The following is a 16,231-nucleotide window of genomic DNA, read 5'->3' on the forward strand; positions in this document are numbered from 1 at the left end:
CTTTCCCTTCTGGTTCCAAGTCCCAAACTGCACAGGGAGCCCTTTTGTGTAAGGGGAGGAAGAAGCGGGCGCCCTGTGACCCCTGCAGGTCTGAGCAGCAGATCGGGAAGGCCGAGGGCCCAGGACTTTGCGAACATAGGGGCCGCTGGCCTCAGTTACCCCACTCTGGAGGCCTCGAAGAGAGGGCACCGTGCCAGGCCGTCCGGCCCCGCCCCCTCGACCCCACCAGGGCACTGACGTCACGGTGGGCGGGGTCCGCTTGTTCCCCTCCAGCACGCCCGGGCCCTGACGTCACGATGGGCGGGGCCCCCGCCCCTCTGAACCCCCCGGGCCTTGACGTCACGGTGGGCGGGGCCGGCCCTCGGTCCCGGCAGCGCTCTCCCGGGTGCGGCGGCACGCGCGGAGCGCCGGGTGCGGCCATGCGGGGCCCGGGCCCGACCCCGAGCCCGAGCCGGAGTCCGAGCGAGACCCCGAGCCCGAGCCCGAGCCCGAGCCCGAGCGCGACCCCCGGCGCGGCGCGGCTACCCCGGCGGAGGCGGCGGGCGCGGGGCGCGCTCTAAGGCCCGGGGGATGCGCCGCCGCCTCGACCATGGGCGCCGCCGCCTCCAGGAGGAGGGCGCTGAGGAGCGAGGCCATGTCCTCGGTGGCGGCCAAAGTGCGGTGAGTGCGGCGGGGCCGCCTGCCCGGGACCCCGCCCCGGACCCCCTGCCCCGCCAGAGTCCGCCCCTGCCCCGCGGCGCTTCCCGGGCTCCGGCCTCTCCCACTGCGGAGCCCTCCCAGTGCCCCGCGCCCCGCGCCCCCTCCTAGGGCTTCTCACCGCGCCTCCCTCCTCCTGGCCCCCTGCCCTGCCCTACTCTCGCGAGCGCGTGGTGGGCCAGCGCACCCCTCGGGTCGGGAATGGCCTCCATTCCCCAGGGGACAGCGGCCGCCGTGCCTCGCGACCCCTCTCCACGGGCTGACGGACAGGCGCCGGGCCTGCAGGCCTGTCCAGGGCGCACCAGGACCAAGGGTGCGTGGGCTCGCGGACCCCCGACCCTCCCTCCAGACTCCGAGGGCCTGACTGGGGACGCGAACCCCGGCTATTGCTGCAGCCCGGCATTTGGGAGGGTCGTGCCGTGGCCTCTGACCGTGCCCTCTCTGTCCACCCTCAGGGCAGCTCGAGCGTTTGGAGAGTACCTGTCCCAGAGTCACCCTGAGAGCCGCAACGGCGCAGGTAGGGGCACGAGAGGCCGTGCCAGGGCTGCCCAGGCCCCCCAGCCCAGGGGATGCTGGTCCCTGCCTCCGGGGGTGGAGCATGAGGGGCAGTGGTTGTGCGTGGGCCCGGCGCCCTGCCGGGCTGCCTTCCTCGCATCCCCTGCCCTCCCTGCCCGAGCCCCAGGAGCAGCTCCCAGCGCTCGTCACCATGGCACCCACCCCGCCTGGGCCGTTGGCATGGCAACAGGCCTCCTGGCTCCCCCAGGGCTGGCACCACTGCCTCTGGGGGCCAGCTGGTGGGGGGAGGGGGAAGTTGGCACCACACAAACGGTGCGATCACAGGCTGGGGGGTGGCCTGCCTGTTCCTACCCGGCAGGACTGCACACAGGTAGCATGGAGTCACCCCACCCCCACACACATGCAGAGGCTTCAGGGGCAGATAGGAGTGAGGGGCTCAGAAACACATTTCCTGAAGGCACCAGAGACTAGGGTTTGGGCAGTGCCAGCCCCCGACAGAGGCCAGGTGCCCACTGGGTGTTTCCTGCCTTCAGCCTGCTATGAAACCTGCAGGGGGGCCTCACGAGCTGCAGGCTCACATGCTGTCTCTCCCAGATCACCTGCTGGCTGATGCCTACTCTGGCCACGACGGGTCCCCCGAGATGCAGCCAGCCCCCCAGAACAAGCGCCGCCTGTCCCTCGTCTCCAACGGCTGCTACGAGGGCAGCCTCTCAGAGGAGCCCGGCATTAGGAAGCCCGCAGGCGAAGGCCCCCAGCCCCGAGTGTACACCATCTCTGGGGAGCCTGCCCTGCTGCCCAGCCCTGAGGCGGAGGCCATTGAGCTGGCCGTGGTGAAGGGGCGGCGGCAGCGGCACCCTCACCACCACAGCCAGCCCCTGCGAGCCAGCCCTGGCGGCAGCCGGGAGGACGTCAGCAGGCCTTGCCAGAGCTGGGCGGGCAGCCGCCAGGGCTCCAAGGAGTGTCCCGGATGTGCCCAGCTGGCTCCTGGCCCCACCCCTCGGACCTTTGGGCTGGACCAGCCACCTCTGCCTGAGGCCTCTGGCCGCCGCAAGAAGCTGGAGAGGATGTACAGTGTTGACCGCGTGTCTGGTGAGGGGCTCGTCTCGGCATGGACAGGTTTGGGGGTACATGCTGGTCCTGGGGTCTGACAGCAGCAGCCACTGTGAGACTTGGAACAGAGAACGGGTGCTCAGGCCACAGCGTGCCAGCGAACTCGATTAAACCCGCCGGCTCCCGCTGCTGCCCCCACACTCCATGAGCTGTGGGCTCCCTCACCTCAGCAAAATCCACCAGGCCTCATGGTCCACTTTGGCCCTGCCAGAACCTGGTCAATCAAGAAGTGCTTCCCGGAGGAGGGGGCCTGGGGGGATCTTAAGGGATATGTGGGGAGGAAACACGGCTTAACTGGGAGGTTGGGCTGCCCTCCGAGAGTCCTGAAGAGCTGCTGGGGCCCAGCCAGGCAGTGGCCCCCGTCTCCAGCATCCTTGAGTTCTGTCTGGTAGCTTTTCCACCAGACAGAAAGTCACTCCTTTCTGGCACCAGGGAAAGGCTGTGGGGGCCCTGGGATGGGGACAGTCCTCAGCAAAGTGGTCTCCAGCCTCAGTGAGGGCCTCTAGCTAGAGCATGGGGGCTGCAGAGAAGGCCTCAGAGCCCCTTCTGCCCAAGGGAAACAGACACATTTTTTCCCTGGGCCTCTTGGGGACAGACCGCGCTTTCAAAGGAATGTTCCTCAGACTTTGGGTGGCCAAAGGGAAACTTAAGCCAAAAAAATCAGAATGTCGAGTCACCGAGAGCGTGGTCTTAGCGAGTGAGCAGCAGGCATCGGGGCACTGCCCTCTGGCCCTGTGCAGGGGTGCCACCCTGCGCCAGCCTCCCCCCACCCGCCCTGGCTGCCGGCTGCTGCTGACCCCGGACTCGGAAGTACCTGCTTCCCAACAGGGAGGGGGAGGCTTCCGGAACCCCCACTCTACCCCAGCCACCGCTCGTTTTGGTCTCTTTCAGATGACACCCCCATTCGTACCTGGTTCCCCAAGGAAAATCTTTTCAGCTTCCAGACAGCGACCACAACTATACAAGCGTGAGTTTTGTGCCCGCAACTCGGGGTCGGGCCGGGTGGCCTTTCTCTGCTGCTCAGGAAGCGCCGCTCTTTCCCAGCCTCTGGGCCTACCGGGGAGGGCTGCTTCTGAACAGCCTCACGTGCCTGTGCTGTGCCAGGCCTGCCAGGGCATCAGGGCTGGCTGCTCTTTCCCATCCCATGGCCAGTGCCCAGCCCACCCCAGTCCTCTGGTCTGGGGACCTGGCCCAGGGCTGCAGCTGACACAGCTGTCAGTGGGGTGTGGGACGTGGTGTGGCGCTCCTGCTCCCATCCCCACTCCTCAGCCTGTGTCCACCCTCCCTGAACCCCAAATAGAAGCCTACTTCTGTTTCATATGTGCCAAAAAATAATCACAGTTTTGGGGTCCCCTGGGGACCTGCTCTCCCCTGCCTTGCCATACATCTCGGTTTTCGGTTCTGGGATTCCTTCCAGGAAAGTTCCCTTTGCTGCAGTGGCCCCCACACCAAAGAAGCGCCCTCCCCACACACTGCCCTGGGGAGCCCACCCCACTCCTGGCCTCAGGCTGCCTAGTCTCAGCACCTGGTGGCATGGGCTGCAGTGATGTCAGCTTCCGTTACCCATTCAGGGCTGCCCGGCGGTGTAGCTAGCATTCTGCTGGTGGCTGGGGTACCTGTGAGGGACCCGTTGGGTCAGTGACAAGAAGGGGGCTGCAGGGGCTGGGTGGGGGCTGAGGGGAGGCCCAGGGTTGAGCTCACTGTGTCTTCTCTCTCACGCCATCCCTTCCGGCCCCGGCTTCAGCATCTCGTAAGTACTCGTTCGACTTGGTGCCTAAGGGCGCAGCTGTTGTCCCTGGGGGAGACCCTCCCGCCCCCAAATAGGTTTGGGTAGGCCAGGGACCTGGGTCTCAAGGGAGTGCTGCTCTCTGTGGACCTGGCTGCCAGCGGGCACCATGGTTGCAGCAGGGCCTGACGGGAGCTGGGCCTCGACAGGTGAGGCAGGCTGGGACTCCTCTGCCCAGCCCCGTGCCCCGGACGCCCTGCTGGGCCCTCTGCTCGCACCACTGTCCCCATGTCTGTGTCCCTCCTGCCTCTGGCCAAGGGCAGTGCTGACTCGCGGTGGTTTCCCAGGGTGTTCAGGGGCTACGCGGAGAGGAAGCGCCGGAAACGGGAGAATGATTCCGCGTCTGTAATCCAGAGGTAGGGCCTGCCAGCCACTCGCCACCAGGGTCCATCTCTGGTCTGTGCTGGCCTGGCCTGGGCCCCCTCGGCCCTGGCAGACCTGATGGGGGAAGGGTGGTGGCGACCACTGGCCTGGCCCTGCTCTGGGGACGTGGCAGGCAGGAGAGGCCTTGTGGCCCAGGCTACAGGAAAGCGTCCCACCCTCAGTCCTGCATTCCGAGGGCACGTGTCTCTGCCTGGGCTGGGGCCAGTGGCAAGGCCCCCCTCCCCTACTCCAACCACAGAGATGTGTCTGGGAAGCTTTTTTGCCCGTTTTGAATGTTGGGCCTTGGCAGGGTCCAAAGTTTGGTCGAGGAGAGGACCTGGCCCTGAGGTGCCCCAAGGACACAGAGGAGGGGAGTGGCTCCTGCAGGCCCCCAGCCGACCAGGGGGTGGTGCAGACAGGAGCCCAGCCCTGCTCAGTGCAGGCAGGCTGGGTCCTCAGCCCACAGGGGCGTGGAGGCTCAGGGTGTGAAGTCCCGGGCGAGGACTGAAGGTCAGAGCCTGGGAATGCGGCTCCGGAGGAGGCTTGATCCAGAGGGCCAGGAACCGCGCCTTTGTTCTGGAGGCAAAGGGGAGCCCTGGAAGGGTCTCACAGGGAGAGCACTGGCCGGGATTTGCCTTTGGGTGGGCGGTGGTGCCAGGAGTCAGGGAGAGCATTGGCTTCCCACCCCGAAGGGGTGAGACTATAGAGCCCTGGCCCAACAGGGGCTAGGTGGGCAGGGGCTGCCGCCTCCCCCGCACGGCCTCTTCAGCGCCGCGCTTCCTTCCCCAGGAACTTCCGCAAACACTTGCGCATGGTCGGCAGCAGGAGGGTGAAGGCCCAGAGTAAGATCCCACGGGGCGGGGGTGAGGGGCGGCAATGTGCTTGGCGGGTTGGGGCTTTGCGTGCTGCTAGCTGCGCTGAGAACGCCCCCTGACCCTAACCCCTGCCGTGCCCTGCCCCAGGCTCTGCCCTTCCCAGCCACACCCCGGGCCCAGCCCAGGCTCTTCTCCCAGCCCAGGCTCCTCCCTTCCCAGCCGCAGCCCTAGCTTGGCCCGGGCTCCTCCCCTCTCAGCCACGGCCCCCAGCCAGGCCCAGGCTCCTCTCTTCCCAGCCTAGGGCCCTCCCCTCCCAGGTCCCCAAACCGGCCCAGGCTCCTCCCTTCCAGCCACGCCCCCCCAGCCCGCCCCAGACTCCCCCCAGCCCCGCCCCAGGCTCCTCCCAGCCATGCCCCCCAGCCCGCCTCAGACTCCTCCCAGCCCCGCCCCAGGCTCCTCCCTTCCAGCCCCGCCCCCAGGCTCCGCCTCTAGCCCCGCCCCAGGCTCCTCCCTTCCGGTCACGCCCCCGGGCTCCGCCTCTAGCCCCGCTCCAGGCTCCTCCCTTCCAGCCACGCCCCCATGCTCCGCCTCTAGCCCCGCCCCAGTACTCGCAGGTCTCGCCCCTGAACCATCCGAACTGCTGGTCCGTGTCTGCTTCTTGTGCCTCAGAGTCCACCCACATCAGCTTCCTCCTCTGCTCAGGGCCGTCCCCGCCCGCCTCAGTGGTCCCCTCGTCTGGGGCCTGAGCCTCCCGAGCTCCTGCCCCTCCAGCTCGCTAATGCGGGTTTTGCTCTCTGCAGCGTTCGCTGAGCGGCGCGAGCGGAGCTTCAGCCGGTCCTGGAGCGACCCCACCCCCATGAAAGCCGACACTTCCCACGACTCCCGAGACAGTAGGTGCCCCCCACAGGCCCGCCCAGCGTCCCCAGAGCCTTCCCTAGACCCCAGACCCCTGCCGGGGTTCCCCGCCAGGGCTGCCGGGCTGCGCTTTTGCTCTCAGCCTTGGTTTACCTATTTGTGAGATGGGGACGCCCTCAGCATCTCCGATCTCCAAGGTGGGGCTGACTACGCGCTGCGGCAGTGCTGGGCGGGGGCGCCTGTAGGGCCGTGCCCGCTGCCACTTGCAAGAGGCCCTGAGGGGCAGGGGGCTGCGGTGCCCGCCCCCACTCCCTCCCAGGCTCCCTGCGGACTTGGCTGGAGCTGACGCCTGCACGCGCCTTCCACCGGCCTCGCACTGGGGTCTCCCTCCCCACATCAGGCCGCTGCCTAGTGGTGTCCACAGGCCTGTCCTGCCGGGCTGGCGGTGATCTCTGCATGGTCCTCCCACTTGCTTGGAGGACCCTCCAGGACCGGGCTTTTGGGCCCTGTGGGCCGTGGGGCCATGGCCAGTACAGGAGGTGCTGCCTGGCCGGCTGTCCTGGTGACTCCCTTGCTTCCCAGGCAGTGACCTGCAGAGCTCCCACTGCACGCTGGACGAGGCCTTTGAGGACCTGGACTGGGACACTGAGAAGGGCCTGGAGGCCGTGGCCTGCGACACCGAGGGCTTTGTGCCACCAAAAGTCATGGTGAGGCCACGCCCGTGCAGCGCTCTCGGTGCCGCCCCGAGAGCCTAGCCAGCTCTGTCTGGGACCACGCGGCCTCCTCAGGCTGCCTGGGGGAGGGGTCTCACGGGGCTGCACCCTCACGGGGCTCCCTCAGCGCCTCGGGCTCCTGAGCGGCTCTTTGTCTCCCCAGCTCATTTCCTCCAAGGTACCCAAGGCCGAGTACATCCCCACCATCATCCGCCGGGATGACCCCTCCATCATCCCTATCCTCTATGTGAGTCCCGCCCCTGGGTCCGCTCCCCACAGATGCCCTTCTGCAGCCCCACCTCGGGCCAGTGCCGGCACCCCAGGGCCCCAGCGTGCTGTGGGGCTGCTGGCTCTGACGCGGCCCTGATGTGGCCTTGTGGCCTGTGTCTCTTCCCAGGACCATGAGCACGCAACCTTCGAGGACATCCTGGGTATGTCACCCGTTGGCCCCCTCTCCGCTGTCCCAGGGCTGGGAGGGGCAGACGCAGGCAGGCGTGCCCCAGGGGCTGGGGTGGGGGCTGCAGTGCTTACACCTGCTCTCCCACAGAGGAGATAGAAAGGAAGCTGAACGTCTATCACAAGGGAGCCAAGATCTGGAAGATGCTGATTTTCTGCCAGGTAGCGCTCAGGGCTCTTCTCCTGCCCAGGAGGAGAGATGTTGTTGGCGGCGGGGGGGGAGGACAAGGAGAAGAGGTGTGGGGGGGAGACCAGGAGAAGAGGTTGAAGGGGGGAAGGTCAAGGAGAAGAGGTGTTGGGGGAGATCAAAGAGAGGAGGTGTGGGGGGAGATCAAAGAGAGGAGGTGTGGGGGGAGATCAAAGAGAGGAGGTGTGGGGGGGAGATCAGAGAGAGGAAGTGTGGGGGGAGATCAAAGAGAGGAGGTGTGGGGGGAGATCAAAGAGAGGAGGTGTGGGGGGAGATCAGAGAGAGGAGGTGTGGGGGGAGATCAAAGAGAAGAGGTGTGGGGGGGAGATCAAAGAGAAGAGGTGTGGGGGGAGATCAAAGAGAAGAGGTGTGGGGGGGAGATCAGAGAGAGGAAGTGTGGGGGGAGATCAAAGAGAAGAGGTGTGGGGGGGAGATCAGAGAGAGGAAGTGTGGGGGGAGATCAAAGAGAGGAGGTGTGGGGGGAGATCAAAGAGAGGAGGTGTGGGGGGAGATCAGAGAGAGGAGGTGTGGGGGGAGATCAAAGAGAGGAGGTGTGGGGGGAGATCAAAGAGAAGAGGTGTGGGGGGGAGATCAGAGAGAGGAAGTGTGGGGGGAGATCAGAGAGAGGAGGTGTGGGGGAGATCAAAGAGAGGAGGTGTGGGGGGAGATCAGAGAGAGGAGGTGTGGGGGGAGATCAAAGAGAGGAGGTGTGGGGGGAGATCAGAGAGAGGAGGTGTGGGGGGAGATCAGAGAGAGGAGGTGTGGGGGGAGATCAGAGAGAGGAGGTGTGGGGGGAGATCAAAGAGAGGAGGTGTGGGGGGAGATCAAAGAGAAGAGGTGTGGGGGGGAGATCAGAGAGAGGAAGTGTGGGGGGAGATCAAAGAGAGGAGGTGTGGGGGGAGATCAAAGAGAGGAGGTGTGGGGGGAGATCAGAGAGAGGAGGTGTGGGGGGAGATCAAAGAGAGGAGGTGTGGGGGGAGATCAGAGAGAGGAGGTGTGGGGGGAGATCAGAGAGAGGAGGTGTGGGAGGAGATCAAGGAGAGGAGGTGTTGGGGGAGACCAAGGAGAGGAGGTGTGGGGGGAGATCAAAGAGAAGAGGTGTGGGGGGAGGTCAAAGAGAAGAGGTGTGGGGGGAGATCAAAGAGAGGAGGTGTGGGGGGAGATCAGAGAGAGGAGGTGTGGGGGGAGATCAAGGAGAGGAGGTGTAGGGGGAGATCAAAAGGAAGAGGTGTGGGGGGAGATCAAAGAGAGGAGGTGGGGGGAGATCAAGGAGAGGAGGTGTGGGGGGAGATCTAGGAGAGGAGGTGTGGGGGGAGCTCAAAAGGAAGAGGTGTGGGGGGAGATCAAAGAGAAGAGGTATAGGGGGAGATCAAAAGGAAGAGGTGTGGGGGGAGATCAAAGAGAGGAGGTGTGGGGGGAGATCAAGGAGAGGAGGTGTGGGGGGAGATCAAGGAGAGGAGGTGTAGGGGGAGATCAAAAGGAAGAGGTGTGGGGGGAGATCAAAGAGAGGAGGTGTGGGGGGAGATCAAAGAGAGGAGGTGTAGGAGGAGATCAAGGAGAGGAGGTGTCGGGGGAGATGAAGGAGAGGAGGTGTGGGGGGAGATCAAGGAGAAAAAGTTGGGGGTGAATACCAAGGACACCACCCACATGTGGGGTGTGTGTGTCTGTGAGAGAGAGAGAGAGAGAGAGCAGTGGGAGGGGGTGGAGGAAGGAACAGCGGGTGCCTGATCACAGCTTCTTACAGGGAGGCCCCGGACACCTCTATCTGCTCAAGAACAAGGTGGCCACCTTTGCCAAAGTAGAGAAGGAAGAGGACATGATCCAGTGAGAAGCTGGGTGCCCCAGGCAGGGGGAGGGCTGGAGGCAGAGTCCAGGCCCTGGGTGCCTGTCCCCTGCCACTGGTGACCCACCTCTCTCCACCAGCTTCTGGAAGCGGCTGAGCCGCCTGATGAGCAAAGTGAACCCAGAGCCGAACGTCATCCACATCATGGGCTGCTACATTCTGGGGAACCCCAACGGGGAGAAGGTACAGTGACCCCAAGCCCGACCCAGGCCTCCGGAGACCCAGACGTGGACAGGTGGGGCCTTCCATTCTTCCTCCCCGAGCTCAGCCAGGTTTGGGGGGTCTGAGAAAAGACGGTGGGCCCTGCTCCCCATTTCCTCCCCCGTCCTCCTTCCCCATCTCTGCTTCGAACTCACGGCCTCTTCCTCCTTCCAGCTGTTCCAGAACCTCAGGACCCTCATGACTCCTTACAGGGTCACCTTCGAGTCGCCCCTGGAGCTCTCAGCCCAAGGTGAGTTACCAGGCTGGGCCCGAGCTCTGTGGCCACTTTGGGGCACGTCGGGGTGGGGTCCGAGGCTGCGGCCAGGCCTGAGCCTCCACCCTCCCCAGGGAAGCGGATGATCGAGACTTACTTTGACTTCCGCCTGTATCGCCTGTGGAAGAGCCGCCAGCACTCGAAGCTGCTGGACTTTGATGATGTCCTGTGAGGGGCACAGGCCTCTGCCCAGCCACCATCAGGCCGCTCCCTCTGCACGGGGACCTGGGGCTGGGCCACCTCGTGCTCCCCGGGACTGTTCGGCTCTGGTCTTGCCTGGAGCCTCTTCAGGGCACCTCAGACGCTGCTCAGGATCCCCCATGGGGCCCGGCCCTCGCCGCACCCGTGGCCACAGACGCCGCAGTCCCTGGGGGCCGGGAGGATCCCGCCCCGTGGTCAGTGGATGCCCAGCGGCCAGGCACCGACCGGCCGTGCCTCGCCTGGAGGCTCGGCTTTGGGAATCCCCTCCATGGGGTTCATAGAAATAAGTGCAATTTCTACACCCCCGAAACAATTCAAAGGGAAGCAGCATTTCTTGTTAACTAGTTAAGCACTATGCTGCTGGTTACAGAGTAGGCACCCCAGCCCGGCAGCCCTTGTGTGTGCAGGACCCTCTCTATGCCCCATCCCTGCCATACTGATCACCAGCACCAGGGTGGCCCGTCTGTGTGGGGCCGGCGTTGCCGGGCTGCTGAGCCCGGCTCTGTCTACACCGGCTGAGTCTCCAATTGTCTGTGCTCTCACTTCCCCTCCTCCTGCCACCCCCATCCCCGCTTACTCAGACCTCAGCCGGCGCCGGGCCGGCAGCAGGAGGGAATGGTGCACCATCCCCTGACGAGGCGCCAGGTCGGGCCTGCTCCCGTCCTCCCCGAGCCCACCCAGCACTCTCATTGCTGCTGTTCAGTTCAGCTTTTACCAGCCTCAACCTGGAGGCTTCATCCCAGCACAGAGGCCTGGGGCTTGGCAGGGGCCCGGCTGGGGAAGGCCCAGGTTTCGAGAACCTTCCAGCGCTGCAGTGGGCCCCTGGACCCGGCTGAGTAGCTGGTGGACTTAGGGGCTCCCGACTCGGCAGGGAAGCTCCCAGCTTTGTCCAGAGCCGGCAGGATGGGCTCTCATGTATATAGCTGGGGCCAGGGGGCAGGCCCCCCTTGTGCAGAGCCAGGGGTCTGAGGGCACCTGGCTTCGTTCCGGCTGAGGGAGGGCTGGGGCGGGGCCCGGGCTCCGAACGATGTACGATACCCTCATAGTGACCATTAAACCCGATCCTCCACCGTGGCTGCTGCGTGGGTCTGTCCTGTCCGTGCTCTCCAGGGGCCGCCCCAGGCCCGGCGTCTGGCCCCACCTCTGAGGCCGCTGCTGCAGGCCCCCTGGCTGGACAGAGTTGGAGTGGGGCCACCTTCAGGGCACAGCTGGCCTGGGACGGACAGGAGCTGCAGGAGGCCGGGGGCGGGGCCGTGGTCTCAGAGAGGGGCCTCGCCAGGTCTGGAGGGGAGAGCCACGGAGTGACCACAGGACCAGATAGTGGCCACTTCCTCAACCTCCGTTGTCCCCAAAGTGTCTCTAGGGTCCAAACTGCTACTGGGCAAAGCCAGGTTGGCCACCAGCTGGTTCCCTGCCCCGTGGCTGGGGGATGGAGCAGCAGGTAGAAGATGGGCTAGGGTCAGGGTCAGGGGGCCGCTGGCACACAGCCTGGCACAGCCCAGCAGGCCTGAGGCCCAGGGTGCTGGGGGTCACACAGCCGCCAGCCACCTCCAGCTCTTCCAGGGCCTTCCAGACAAGGTCCTGGGAGGTTTGGTGCCAGTTTGAACGTATAAAGATGTAGGTAAACACCCAGTGTCTGTAGGCTTCCCGTTACTGGGTTGCCCACAGTATCTGAAAGTGACATCGTGAAATCACAGGGGATCTCAGTCTCCTTTCCGCAAAGTTGATGAGACAAGTCGCCACCGCCTGGAATCTGCTGATGCTGCCACGCAGGCCTCGAGGGTGGCGCTCTTCAAAGTAGGACAGCACGAGAGGCCACCATGTGCCCACACACCGCATTCTTCAAAGGCGCGTCTAACGTCACCTGCAGCCCTGAGCGCAGAGTCCCAGCACAGCCAGACACTCCCCGCCCCGCCCTGACAGGGACCCGCAGTCCCAACCTGTCTGGCAGCGCCTGGGGCTGCAGTGCGGCATGCCTCTCCCACAGGGTCTGGTCCGGAGGGTCTGCTGGAGCGAGGGAGGCCTGGGAGGATGTTTTTTTTGAGACGGAGTCTCACTGTCGCCTGGGCTGGAGTGCAGTGGCACAATCTCAGCTCACTGCAACCTCTGGCTCCTGGGTTCAAGCAATTCTCCTGCCTCATCCTCCCTAGCAGCTGGGACTACAGGCGCACGCCACCACACCCAGCTAATTTCTGTATATTTAGTAGACATGGGGTTTCACCATGTTGGTCAGGCTGGTCTTGAACTCCTGACCGCAGGTGACCCACCCTCCTTGGCCTCCCAAAGTGCTGAGATTATAGGCGAGAGCCAGGCCTGGGGGTTCCTACATACGGTTCACATTACTCACACTATGACCCCGGGGCATGAAAGGGAGGAGAAGCATCAAAGCCCGGCAGGCTCCAGGAGCAGAGGGAAGTGCCAGCCAGGAGGAGGTGGCCCCACGCAGAGGCAGGCTGGGCCAGGGCGGGGCCGGTGCCCAGGGGAGTTCGGCTACTTTGCTGCACCCACCCTCGCCTCCCTTGAAATATGAAAACAGCAGCAACAGCCAGAAATAGTTGGAGAAGAAATAAGAAATACAGGAACGATTAAGGTCTTGAAGAGCTTTTCTATATCGCTAAGGAAAGTGACAAAAGCCGACAGGGAAGAGTGAGCGGATGCGGAGAGATCCTTGGCAGAGCAGGACACTGGCTGGCGAGTCCATGAAGAAAGTCCTCATCCGGTCTTCATCCCATCATGGAAAGGCCGACGGAAGCAACAAAGACGTGTCCCTTTTTGATCTGTCGTCCAGGCTGGGGCTCACTGGGGCTTTGACCTACTGGGCTCAAGTGATTCTCCCACCCCCTCAGCCTCTTGAGTGGCTGGGACTACAGGCACCCCATGCCTGGCTAATTCTTTTATGTTCTGTGGAGACAGGGTCTCGCTGCGTTGCCCAGGCAAGTCTCGAACTCCTGGCCTCAAGCAATCCTCCTGCCTCGGCCTGTTACAGCCTTTTTTTGAAGCTAATCTGGTAACAGCTCTTAACTGTGACTGATCAACACACAACCCCGTCCAGCCCCAGCCACCCCTGGCAGCTTTTTCCAGGGTGTCTACTGCCCCGCTGTGCCCGCTCAGACGATGGCTTTCCCGGAGGGACCTGCTGCTCACAAGGCTTATTGCTAAGCAGAGAGATGCAACAGGCCCAGCTGTTCCAAGCGGCTGGGCCACGCATCACATCAATGTGGAGTGTCTCCCGACACCTGCCTGGACGCACCCTTGAGACTACCCAGCAGTCTGGGAACAGCGAACGGCACAGGACGAGGCCCCGCCTGCCCCAGCGACCTGCCTGCCCTGCGCTAGCGGCCTGCTCTCAGGTGCAGACGCCCCCGCCTGCACGTCCCGGCTCACTACACAACCCCAAGTGACCCCGGGCAGCCCCATGGCCGGGCGTGCACCCGGCAGAGCAGCCAACCTTGAGACCTGGGGTGTGGCCTGGGGGGCGTGTGGGGACCTCCTGCCAGGATGCAGGAGCGTCTAAGGGCAAGCGGAGGTGTGATTCCTGTCTGCAGGTAAAACCCCCCATGAGCAGAAGTGTGTAGACTGGTGGAGGGAGCCGCGGTGGCTTCCACGCCTGCTGTGGGGTCGGGGAGCAGACAGAAAACCTGCCTCTGAAAGGCTCCCTGCCCCTGTCCTGGTGCCTGCAGGCGGGCGGTCATTTCCCTCCTGCCTACCAAATCTCCCATGTCCCCGTGTGCTCTGTCACCCCTGCTTTCTGGCCTGAGGGCTGAGAAGGGAGGTCTGGAGAAGCCAGGAGCTGAGAAGTACCCAAGAACCACCCCCAGCATCCTTCAACCTCAGGTGCACACGGGACTGTCTGTCTGCGTCTCACTCTAACACACCCAGACAGAAATGACCTGAGTAGCCAACCTTGGTCCTTCCCAGAACCGCCACTGGGGGGCACACGTGCGGCCAGACCAGAGAGTGCCCCAAAATCCTGGAGAAAGAAATTGACCTTGGACCAACAGCCCACTGAGGCTGAAAGTGAAACAGCGACGTTCGCCATAGGATAAAAGTAAGACTCAGTCTCGAATAAGATTCAAAGTATTACAAACCACGCCAGGCGCGGCGGCTCACGCCTGTAATCCCAGCACTTTGGGAGGCCGAGGCGGGGGAATCACCTGAGGCCAGTTCGAGACCAACCTGGTCAACATGGTGAAACCCCATCTCTACTAAAAATAGGAAAGTTAGCCAGGCCTGGTGGTGTGTGCCTGTAACCCCAGCTACTGGGGAGACTGAGGCAGGAGAATCACTTGAACCTGGGAGATAGAGGTTGCAGTGAACTGAGATCACACCATTGCACTCCAGCCTGGGCAATAGAAAGAGACTCTGTCTCAAAAAAAAAAAAAAAATTACAAACCATAATTCCTCTGCACCCAAAGAGCTGTGAGAATCCTGGCCAGCAGGGAAGAGGCCGTCAGCAGACACGGAGATTGAGAATGTGCTGAAATGACAAAGACTGACAAAATTGTTTTTTTTTAATTTTACTCATTTAAACTTTATTTGGGGGGATAAGGTGTTGCTCGTCACCGAGGATGGTGTGCTTTGGCATAATCCTTACTGTAGCCTTGAACTCTTGAGTTGAAGTGATCCTCCTGCCTCAGCCTCCCGAGTAGCTGACCCCCAGGCAAGTAGCACCACATGCCCAGCTAATTTTTTAAAAAAATTTTTTTGTAGAGTCAAAGTCTCACTATGTTGCCCAGGCTGATCCTGAACTCCTGGCCTCAAGTGATCCTCCTGCCCTGGACTCCCAAAGTGCTGGGATGCCTGAAGACGTTAAATTAGCTATTATAGTAGTGCCCAACTGAGCCATCGTGAGCACTTAAAATGTTAGAATAGAAAGTCTCAGCAAAGGCTGGGCACGGTGGCTCACACCTGTAATCCTAGCACGCTGGGAGGCCGAGGCGCATGGATCACTTGAGCACAGAAGTTTGAAAGAATCTTGGGCAACATGGTGAAACCTCATTTCTGCTAAAGAAACAAAAATCAACTGTGCACAGTGCCGCCTGCGTGCCTGTGGTCCCAGCTACTTGGGAGGCTCAGGAGGGAGGACTGCCTGAGCCAAGGAGTTCACGGCTGCAGTGAGCTACGATCCTGCCACTGCACTCCAGCCTGCGTTACAGAGTGAGGTGCTGTCTCAAAAAACAAAAAAAGAAGAAAAAAGAAAGCCTCGGCAAATAAATAGAATCATATGAAAATTTTAGAACCAAAAAAACGCAATAACCAAAACTGAAAAACAAAACTTCGTTGAGCAGACTCAGTAGCAGAACGGCGGTGGCGGAGGAAAGGGTCAGTGAACTCGGAGACATCTCAGCAGAGATTATCCCATCTGAACGACCGAATAAAGATTAAAAGAGTAAGTGGGCTGGGCGTGGTGGCTCAGGCCTGTAATCCCAGCTACGCAGGAGGCTGAGGCAGGAGAATGACTCAAACCTGGGAGGCAGAGGTTGCACTGAGCCGAGATGGCATCACTGCACTCCAGCCTGGACGACGAGAGTGAAACTCCGTCTCAAAAAAAAAATCAAAGTCATAAACTACGTTCTCTGACCATGATGAAATTAGAAATTAAACTAGAAATGAATAACAGGTATCAGGAAAGCGTCCAATCACTTGGAAATTAAATAACACAATCCTAAATAACATAATCCGTAGATCAAAGAGGGAGTTTCATGAAACTTCAAACATATTTTAAACTGAATAAAATGAAAATACAACATATCAAAAATTGAGATAGCTAAACAGTGCTTAGAGGGAAATTTATAGCACAAACGCTTACATTAGAAAGAAAGAAAGGTTCGAGAGAATAACCTTCTGCCTTAAGAAACAGAAAAGGAGGAGCAATATAAGCTTAAATCAAGCAGAAGAAAGGAAATACACGCGAGAATTAAAATAATTCAAAAAGGAAACATCATGAAACAAAAAGCTGGTTCTTTGAAAGAATGAAATTGATAGACCTCCAGCTGGCAACACCGAGGAGAGAGCGGACACGAACCGCCCTATGAGGAGCGGGAGGGTTATCACTGCAGACCCTACAGGTACTAAAAGGATAACCAGGAAGTACTATGAATGATTGTATTCACATACATTTAGCAACTTAGGTGACCCGAACCATCCCATAAACTATTAAAGAAACGGAATTTGTACTTTAAAACCTTTCTGCAAAGAAAAGTCTGGCTCAGATG

General features: G+C 61.7%; 1 protein-coding gene across 2 annotated transcripts; it reads left to right on the forward strand.

Annotated features, from left to right (window-relative positions):
- Positions 1-577: 577 nt before the first annotated feature.
- NSMF (NMDA receptor synaptonuclear signaling and neuronal migration factor) lies at positions 578-11,090 on the forward strand. Of its 2 annotated transcripts, XM_012445226.3 has the most exons (15): positions 578-660; positions 1,152-1,213; positions 1,807-2,301; positions 3,214-3,289; positions 4,396-4,464; positions 5,261-5,313; positions 6,087-6,176; positions 6,724-6,848; positions 7,018-7,101; positions 7,252-7,285; positions 7,402-7,472; positions 9,242-9,321; positions 9,421-9,523; positions 9,716-9,791; positions 9,890-11,090. In XM_012445226.3, the coding sequence occupies exons 1-15, from the start codon at positions 590-592 to the stop codon at positions 9,985-9,987; spliced, it is 1,587 nt and encodes a 528-aa protein (XP_012300649.1). In that variant the 5' UTR covers positions 578-589; the 3' UTR covers positions 9,988-11,090. The 2 variants fall into 2 exon arrangements, with proteins under 2 accessions (XP_012300649.1, XP_012300651.1); XM_012445228.3 differs by lacking the exon at positions 4,396-4,464.
- The last annotated feature ends 5,141 nt before the right edge of the window (positions 11,091-16,231 follow it).

This window comes from Aotus nancymaae, unplaced genomic scaffold (genome assembly GCF_030222135.1).
Source record: "Aotus nancymaae isolate 86718 unplaced genomic scaffold, 86718_ANA_hifiasm-v0.15.2.pri h1tg000063l, whole genome shotgun sequence".
Lineage (NCBI taxonomy): Eukaryota > Metazoa > Chordata > Mammalia > Primates > Aotidae > Aotus > Aotus nancymaae.